The sequence below is a fragment of the Rhagoletis pomonella genome, unplaced genomic scaffold, assembly GCF_013731165.1.
Source record: "Rhagoletis pomonella isolate Grant_MI unplaced genomic scaffold, Rhpom_1.0 Rhpom_scaffold_00008, whole genome shotgun sequence".
NCBI classification, from domain to species: domain Eukaryota; kingdom Metazoa; phylum Arthropoda; class Insecta; order Diptera; family Tephritidae; genus Rhagoletis; species Rhagoletis pomonella.
Window position 1 is genome coordinate 20872206 of NW_023458562.1, and position 10021 is coordinate 20882226.

The 10021-nt window shown below is 37.5% G+C and overlaps 1 protein-coding gene across 1 annotated transcript in view; it reads right to left on the reverse strand.

Annotated features, from left to right (window-relative positions):
* Window positions 1-10021, reverse strand: part of LOC118745226 (mitogen-activated protein kinase kinase kinase kinase 5) — a 108107-nt gene continuing 98086 nt past the window's right edge. The window contains exons 4-10 of the mRNA XM_036478750.1: window positions 3893-5095; window positions 3673-3796; window positions 3247-3600; window positions 2745-3188; window positions 2456-2677; window positions 2102-2228; window positions 1-2020 (exon numbers count right to left, since the gene is read on the reverse strand). Of these exons, the coding sequence (XP_036334643.1) occupies window positions 1921-2020; window positions 2102-2228; window positions 2456-2677; window positions 2745-3188; window positions 3247-3600; window positions 3673-3796; window positions 3893-5095 (2574 nt within the window). The 3' untranslated portion in view covers window positions 1-1920. The remainder of the gene's footprint in view (window positions 2021-2101; window positions 2229-2455; window positions 2678-2744; window positions 3189-3246; window positions 3601-3672; window positions 3797-3892; window positions 5096-10021) is intronic.

A 10021-nucleotide genomic window follows, 5' to 3' on the forward strand; every position in this document is an offset into this window, starting at 1 on the left:
TATTAAAATGTAGCCAACCTATTTATTTTTTCCACACTGTATGCATATTAGATTCTTACTTATATAATACACACTTACATAGTTATCAATCAATCGTTTTTAATAAATTTTTTAATTTGTTGTTCGAATGGGAGTGTAGGAGGTTAGAAGTGGAGTTTCTTTGTTCGTTTGGTATAATTGCTATTTCAAGATTGTGCGATTATTAATTAGAGCTTTCACGAAGCATTCCTTGAAAATAGAAACAAAAAAAAGGCTTTTAAAAATATGTGTTATTGGCTTCGTACCCATGGCCATACATAAAAAATACGCAATAAATATTTGAAGAACTTGAATGATATTAGAAAAATATAAAACCTTAAACTTTCAAGCAGTTGCAATCATTAGCATATGCTGAGGTGACTAGCATTTGATCGCGACGCAACCTGTTGCAATCGATCACTTCCGCAGCGGCTAAAATTCCTTTCTGCTGATCTAATCGCACAATCCTTCAACTACCGTGTGTTTTAATACGTCATTTGTGGATTCACAATGTAGTGTGCACGTCTTACGTAGATATATTAAAAATATATTTTCTTATGTTTAACATTCACATTTATAAATCTATTTAATCTAAAATCCAATAAACTACTTTATCCAACAAACAGCTAGGGTATAATTTAAATTTTTTTTTTTTTTGCAATTTCGTGTATTGAATGGAATTTTGCAAATTATTCTAGTCATGTGCTCAGAAAACTGGGGTGTTGCTCATAATTTTCGTAATCGATTTAGAAACTATTGATTCGCAGTGTGAATAATAAATGTATTATGAATTTAAAATGTTTCGGATGACGACTGGTCGCACAGCTCTAGCTAAAATACCATTTAATAATATTTTCTGGTTGCGTTTGTGTGTTTATTTTATATTTCTAGGTGCTTGTGTTCATAAAAATAGCGATCAATACTTGATATTCTAATTTTGTATTTTTTTCTTTGTTTTATTGCTAAAATTTGCAAACAATGTGTTTTCGAGTTTTTAACTTTAAAACCTAATTTTTCGCGTTGACTATTATTATTATTATTATTTTGTATTTATGTTTAAGAATATACAGACATATCTCATAAAATTTCAATCACTTTGCTGCTGTTTATTTAATGCTGTGCCTTTCTCATTTTAATACGTACTTTGTATTCAAATACCGTGAAAATTTTCAAAATACTCTCTTAAATTAAGTATATAATTATCTATGTGTATGTATGTATGCAATAACATAGTATTGACTGAGCAGAGAATACATTCGTAGCAGCTAAGAAATGCCGTACAACTAAAACTTATTCTCAAAATTTTAAAGTTACTAAGCGATCGCAGCATAACATTTACAATTTTCCTTAGTTAAGAAAGTTTTTTGTTTTTGTATTTTTATCTTTTAACGGCATTCACTTGATTTGGTGACGCACACACTATACTGTACAATAAGAAATGCATGCCAACAAAATTCATTGCTGTCCTGCTTGCATTTAATCTCAAAATGCTTTGGCTTTAGTGCAGCGTAGGATCTTACAATTTCTAAAAAAAAATTTCAAAATCGCCAGCTTGCGCTCGCCTTAAAAGTTGTATGCAGTTTACAACGAAAATGACGCTAGAAAATGCTTATAAATCGTTTGATGTTATACAAAAAATTTAGAAAGTTATCCTTTATAATTTAAATGCTATCGTACAATTACATACATACTTTAATTTTCAATAATATATACACATGCATGTGTATACCTACATTCATTTTACTTAATTTCGCATGCCAATTGGCTTTTTATGCATTGTGTATAAGCCTTTTTTTTCATTTTGTATGCAGTAAGCAGAATGATTAGTTTTTACTTTCTTTACATTTGTAGTTAATTGCATTTCCCACAACTACAACTATAATTATTTATCTATTTAGTTAATTAATAACTGGCTTCATGGCCGGCTAGAATGTAAAGATCATGCCCCTCCTCGCTGCCCAGTGAGCCGGTGCGCAGCAATTGACTCTCCAAAGCGACGACTCTGCATACAAAAAAAGGAGATAGAAAAGACAAGGTGAGTTTCGATAGAAAATTGTGCAATGCCATTACAAAGAGTAATTACTTATCACAGCCGAGCAGTCGATATGTGCGACTCATATCCTTGATTTCCTGCGTTATTTCGCCATTGCGCAACGACTTGCCCTGCATGCCGTGCTTATGGAATGCTAGTACGCTGTCCGGTAGACAAACTGGTAGGAAGAAAACAAAGCGTTAGCAATTATATGAAAATTGATGATGTATACATCAGGGTGGTCGACGCTCGATGAGTAGGAGTTTAACATGCTAAAATATCTAGAAAAGCGTCTCTCCTCTGCTGTGCACTTTCGGAAGGCATGTTGGCGCGTAGAGGGTACGTTCTCCACCGAAACATGCAGAGTGAATTGTCGGGCTGGACATAAGTAGCAGTTCGACTTACCTATGCTATCCACACTGAAATCGAAATTGAGTTGCGAGACCATTTTCTTGTGCTGCTTCGGATTGCCCTGCAGCGTGACGACTTGTATGATGTTGCCATAGCAGACAAGTATCGCATCCTTTTCTACCTGATGTACTTTCACCACTTTCAACAGATCACGCCGCGGCACCATTGTTGCCATAGCATCGAAATCCAAATCGTCCGAATGGAACCAACTAGCGCCTGGCGAGAAATAATCAAAATTAGCGGAGAACCCTTTTGTTAGCAAAAAAAAAAAACGTTTTCCTACTATTCATATTGATCAGTTCTAGCTTGAGACAGCCATTGAGTGCTTTTCGCACGCCCGTGCACACGATCGGATACTCCAGTTCCGGCGTGATGATCATCTCGAAGACGGGTGTGTGGCCATTCAGCACGCAGCCATGCCCGCCGCCCAGTATGCTCGTTGCCGGCCATTCGCATTGCTTGAGCAGCATGAATTTGTTCAGCGGATCGTACCACTGCATAAGGAAGATGCCGCTGGGCGTGGCGCCGCACAAGTATTTGTAGCCGTTGTAGGGATTGCGCGTGACGCAGCACTGGGTGCAGCCTTTGGTGTCGGGAACTTTGGTGGTGAGCGCGAACTTGCGCGGTACTAGTCTTTCGGGAATTTTGTTCATGTGCAGCGAGAAACGATGGGTCTGCTTGGAATGTAGCGCGATCAGATCGTGCCTATACAACTGACAGGATTTGCCTACAGAACGACAGAGGAATGGTTGAAAACATGTTATAACATTCGAGAATATGCTCACCTGATAGACTCATTAGCACGTCCTTGATCACATACAGCCAGGTGGTGCGACGCGGAAAGAGCTGATCTATTACCGCATCGTGCAGCTCGTTCATATTCAGATTGAATATGCCTTCATCGGCGCCGATGAGCAGGTGTTGGTCGCGCGTTTCGGGGTGGATCCACGAGGCGGTGCAGTGTATGCGCAGCGGGCAGCCGTTGAAGATCTTTGAGAAACAGGCGCCCATATGCACCTTGGGCGTGGGGGGCAGACCGTTGGAGATGGGGCGTGGCGGGGTGTGGCGGCGACGATGTGAACGTTTGGGAGGCACGGGGGGCGTATTGTTGAGCAGATCCGGTTGGGCTTCTTTCTCCACTGCAAATAAAAATGAACGTAAATCATCGAGTTAAATTTGTATGACAAAGAAAATGTGGTCATTCTTCATACTTTCGTCCTCTTGCGTGCCTCCATCGCTGAGGCTGCGTGTTCTCGACGATTTGCCCATGTCATTTAGCAAGCCAATCAGCTGGTCCATTGAGCTATGGCGACGTGGCGAGTCCTCTAAACCGTTCTGTACAAATAAGGGAAAAATTAATTACGGAAATGAGTAAACCCAGCAGACGCTTGCCAGGGCTACGCGCCATAATGCATGGCACTTCATACACACCTGAATACTTTCATGCCTATAATCACAATTGTTGTCAATGCCTCCGCCAGTCGCCTGCGCCGATGTAGGCGTGCATTCGCCAGAGGCCGAGGCCGAGGTCGAGCCCGCCGAAGCAGCCGAAGCCGATGCGGATGCGGACGCTGACGTCGCCGTTGCTGCAGCTGCGCCAATAGTCGTTGTCGAATCGGTCGCTGAAGTGTTGCTATTAAAATAATTGGCGCCATTATTACGCAGCAAATTTGTGAACAAATGCGATGTAGAAGCAGAGGAATGCATGAGCACATCACGAGCAAACGCGGACGTGGATGACGAGGGCGATGGGGAAGCGACAAGGCCGCCGACACTACTACCAACACCAACAAAACCAACAGCACCACCAACACCACTACCGCCGTTCCTATCAACACCTAACACACCACAAACTAAACCACCTTCGCCAACGCCACCGCCACCATTAGTACTACTAACACTACCAACTAAGTCACCGCCGCCAGCACCAGCACCACCATCGCTATCGCAACTGAAACTATCTAACGGATTGTACGACGACGAGGACAACGATGTGTGCGGCAATTGCCCGTTGAGAGTTGTTGTCGTCGCCATTGTGGCATCGTAGGAAAAGCTGGAGGGGGTTGCCGCAAGGCCGGTGGCGCTGGATGAGCGCGAATGCATATTGCTGCCGCCATGTCCGCCTTTGTTGTTCCTGTTACTATTGTTGTTGCTGCTATTGTTACTGTTGTTGGTGTAGTGCATGTAATGATGATGATGATGTTGGTGATAACGTGGCTGCTGTTGTTGCTGCTGCTGCTGCTGCTGTTGGTGTACGTGTGTATGCTGTTGCTGATAGCGAGTGCCGCTGTCGTGGTTGGCATTATTGGTCACAGCATCAACCGAAGTCGTGCGCAAATTGGAAAAGCCAATACCCAGTCCCAAGTAGGCGGACATCGAATGACCCAAACCGCCAGCACCACTGCCGCCATTGACGCTTGTGGTTGCTGCTGTTGCTGCTGATGTGGCCGTCGCAGAGGTTGTGGAGGAGCTGCTGACATCGTCGGGGGCTGATGGCGCAGGGGCGTCGTTGGCGCCGATGCTGCTGCCACCTCCATTGCCATTGCCATTTCCGCTATTGCGCGCGCAGTGGCACTCGGTGCTAAGCAAATCTTTGGTATCGGTTAATGGCAGAGTGGCTCTGTAAGGATGTGGTCAGTGATCAACGATGAGCGAACAACGTGCGCGCGATATAAAAATAATTGAGTGACGAACGAATGTGTGAGGGTGAAGAGCGTTGTGAGAGTGAGAGAGCGGCGGGAGAGAAAGAAAGGAAGAAAGAAAAGCGACATATGAGAGACTGCGAGCATCGATTTCTTTATAAACGATTGTGAGTATGATTCCAAAGGTGCCTAAATGTAGGCAGCATTTGTTTGAAAATTTTGAAATTTTAATATTTTTATGGTGTAGGGCACGTTTGTTTATACCAAAGTTGAGTTTGAAATCAGATTTTAGCGAAAATAGGAAGGAACATAGGAGGAAGTCTTTAAATGAATTAATTTTGGATTAACATTTATAAAAATACATAGAACACCAGAAAGTATGCAATGAATACGTAAAAAAAAAAACAAAAATATGATTTTACATTCTTAAAGAAAATATATCCAATTTTTAGTTCAAACCAGCTTTAAAAGGGTAAAACGTGCTTTTCAATTTTTAATAACTACGGTCCAAAAGGCATATAATAAGGCTATGGTGGAATGTAGGGAGGCAAGTTGATGCGTTGTGTGATGATTTATGTATGTAGGTATGTACATATAAGTTAATATCATATATTATTTGAGTGTCCGTTTTTAGTTGTGTTAGTTGGTGAATTAAGACAACAATGCAAATAATTATGCCACAACAAACATTTCTCTATTAATTTAATTAATTTCATTAGTCGAGTAATGAGCATAAGAGATTAGTGTGCTACCGCTGTTGTTGTTATTATTGTTGATGAAAATTGGTTTATTAAATGAGATTACAAAACGATTAGTACGTAATGAAATCATATACATATGTACATATATATTTATGTATCTATGTATTCGACAAAACGCAACGAACCGTTAGGTTAAATTATTTGCACACACTAATCGGAAAAAGATTAATTACTTACGGAAACAAACACACACACACACACCTAGATACATACGCATACAGTTATGCCCAACTAATTAAACCGGCGGCATATCGACTAGTTTTGTTTAAGTATTTTCCTTTTGTTTATTATTATTAGGCGACTTAAAAAAATAAGCAGGTTATCAATTTGTCACAATGTTTTTGTTTTGTGTATGTTACCGCATAACTTTAGACCACGGTCACCGATTTCACTAATTTTTAAAGGAAAGGTGGTACCTCAGAGGCGGTCCCATACTAATTTGGTGGATGAAGAATTTAACGGTACTCTTAAATTTTTTTCTCGGTTTTGTTTTGTTTTTTTTCTTAAAAATTACTTGTTTTTTATAAAAGTCTAATGTCCTTATTCATAAAAAATAAAGTAGGTTTAAAGAGCTTTATAAATTGAGGTTTTCATACATTTTTCAGTTTATAAACCTTTTATAAAGCTACTTTATTTTTTATGAATAAGGCCATAAAGTTATAAAAATTCAAGGAATTTTCAGCAAAATTACAAACTTTTCATTCAGAATTTTTAGCAAATGTACAATTTTCAGGAGGCAAGGATTCGCGTTGATTTTTAATATATATATGTATATATTTTTTTTGCTGAAGGTGTCACGCATTTTCTCCCACATAAAGTTTGAAATGTGGATTCATGTGGTGTTTGCTATATAACGAACTAGACTTTTATAAAAAAAAGTATAAACATTTAGTTTTTCTCCCTGACGTCAGTTTTTTTAAATTTTGTTTAAAAAATTCAGTGCAATGTAGAACAACAATGTTGCTATCAAATAAAAGAGAAAATTCTGTAGAATTAAAAAAGTTCAAATTTTATGGTGCATTAGGACGAATAGGTACTGAAAAGTTATTTGAATATTTTGTCCTTGAAAATTTTCAATATGTATTTTTGAGAAAATTGTATTTTAAGGACTAATATACAGACGACTACATACTCGAATTTCGTCCTTTTCACTTTATTGGCTTAAACAAATAAAATTGAATAAAAGTAAACCTTTCAATACCTATTCGTCCTTGTGAAAAGGCTTACATTTTTTGTTTTTTATTGTACAGAATTGTCTTTTTCATTTGGTGCTCATATTATTTTACTATATTGCACTGAATTTTTCAAAATAATTTTTGGAATTAATCATATTTTTATGACATTTGAAAGTCCTTATAAAAAAATCTGACGTCAGAAGAAAAACTGAAACGCAGTTTCACTACATCTGCCCCATAGTTTCATATGTGTATTGATTGTTTCGTGAGTTTTGAAATTTTTTGGTTTTGGTCAAAATGTTGCTGGCTTAATTAGTTGAGCACAAGTGCACATACATACATATTTATAGACACTTAAGACATGCGAAGCCTATCTACATACATAACATTCGAGCGATGAATTTGGTTGGTTGCTGTGTGGAGTTTTTGGTGATGTTGGCTGTGTCCTTTGGTTTTTACTGTTTGTTGGATTTCATAGATTTGAGTATGTATGCACTCCCGTTGCAGTCAGATAAAAAAATGTGGCGATTTTTTCTTCGAAAAACTTTAACTTTAATTGAGAAAAACTAGAAAAAATTTCCGTACATATCGTTTGTGTTTAAAAGAAATTTTTTGAAAAACAAAACGTTTAAACTCACTGTAAACGACTGAACAGCTAATCGTATGTATAGTAGATTTGTATATGTATAACTTTTTCTGCTTTAAAAAAGTTTTAAGTAAATTTTACTTTCATTTTATCGGCTTAGAATACATACATACATATGTATACGCTTTTGTTATTTTAAATTCGCCTGAAGATTTTAGCAAATAATCCCTGATTTATGAACTACATAGAAAATTTCATGAGCGCTTAGATGCACTTTTATTCGCCACTTAATATTCTGGTGGCACATTTTTTTAATATACATTTTCAGATTCCGCTTGTGGATTAAAGTGCAATGAATATAAAAAAGAAAAAAAAATAATGAAAGAAAAAAATCCCAAAATAACATTGATAAAGAGGGAAGCGGTTGACATGCAAATTTTAAGTCAGACTAAAACAAAACTTACACCATCACACACTTAATAAACATATACATATATATCTGGGCATGAGAAATTGGGGATATGCAATACATATGTGCATATTTACACGTGTATACTAGGGCGGGTCGAAAATTTAATTTTCCTATTTATATCTAAATACTTGTTGCATGTTCCCTACTTTCATACAACGTTAAATTTATAAACAGCGAAAAATGTGCTTCTTCGGTGACTAATGAAAAAATTTAATTTTCAAGAATGCATCAATGGACTTAAAATGAGCGTTGCTCACCTAATTTTATTTAGTCTTATTGAAAATTGATATATGAACGTGGGATACTAAATTTAATAAACTTTAATTTGGAATATCGTCTTGTTTGTAACAATTAACGCATTCCCTAGATAATGCCGGCCAAAGTTTCATTTAAAAAATGCATACGTTTTGAATCAATTACGCGTGCTAAAAATATGTTTTATATAATTATTTCGTCGCCAATTATAATTGGCTTAGACCTAAGACAACATAATATTACTATACTACAATACCATCAAATGCCATTTCTTTTCCCCCAAACAAAATCGGCCCAGCCTAAATAGTGTATACGTACATATGCATAGAGCGTAGAAAAAACTAAAAAAAATTAAAACAATGACGACCCAAACATGCAAATAAACATTATAATGCATGAGCTGAGACGCTGGTACAAACAGATAAACAAACAAACAAGCAAACAAATGAATCAGTGATATATAAAAATAAATCGTGAAAATAATGTCAAACATCGCAGTCACTTGTGTATGTATAACTAGTAATGTATGTATGCGTATGAATAAACAAAAGATGAGTATGTATGTACATCTGTATTATTATGCACATACTTATAGTGCAAATATGAATAAATGTACATATACAGCAAGGATACTGGCAAAAGACCAAGTGCATTGAAGTTAAAACAAATGCAATATGCGTATGCGCACACCCACACCAGCACACAATTAAATATGTGCATATGTATGGAACATATGCAAATTAAGCGGCGGTTGAAAATCTTAGCGAACCTTTAGGGGTATTCTCGAAGTCTTGCAAAGCTCTTGCACGGTGCACGGATTGCACGGTTTGCAAAGCTACGCCATACGAAAACCGGCTTTTACCAGGCAATCTGTGCAATCCGTGCGCCGTGCAAGGGCTATGCATCACTTCGAGAATACCCCTAATCTGTTTTAAAACCTTCAGAGCGAGTTTTGCAAAGATGAACTGAGCGGTTAACGAACCATTCAACACCTAAGGCTGACTCAATCAGCGAAGTTTGGAAGGTGCTAGATTTAGTATAACTTATCTTTAGTCAGTCAAACAGTTATTATGTATATTTAATATACTAAATTGTATATGTACATAGTCGGTACATATATTTGCATCATCTGAAACTCTTTAAGTTTGTTAGCGATTTGTTTAAAGGGAAGTCCTATTTTTGTGGCACGTTTGCCTGGGACCTGTTCGACGTAGTGGTTTCTAATATCATGAAAACTTCTGCCATTAATTTACATAAGCATTAAGTAGATCCCAGTTTTTCTTTCTGATATAATCAGGATTATTTCAAGAGAGCATCCTACTGCCACTTTTTCAGATTCATCTTCATCTCTCTTTGCCCCTATGTCCTTTGACTTAGGTACCAGAGACGATCATTAGCCCAGATACTGCATTTCTTGAATAGCTTATAATGAAGGTTGCCAAAATATAATTTTGCTTTATTTTGGTTATAGACTCCATTACTTAATTTTTACTGGCTTGGATGATGCTTCTGTACTTTTGAAACGTAGAGAAAAAAGCGCCTCAGAGTTCTTCAGAGTAGACTTCCACTCTTGCATCGCAGTCCACCTGGGATCAGTCGTGCTGCTCTATTCTCTGCTGCAATTAAGGGAGCAGTAGACATACTGGTCAATACATCAATAACGGATGTA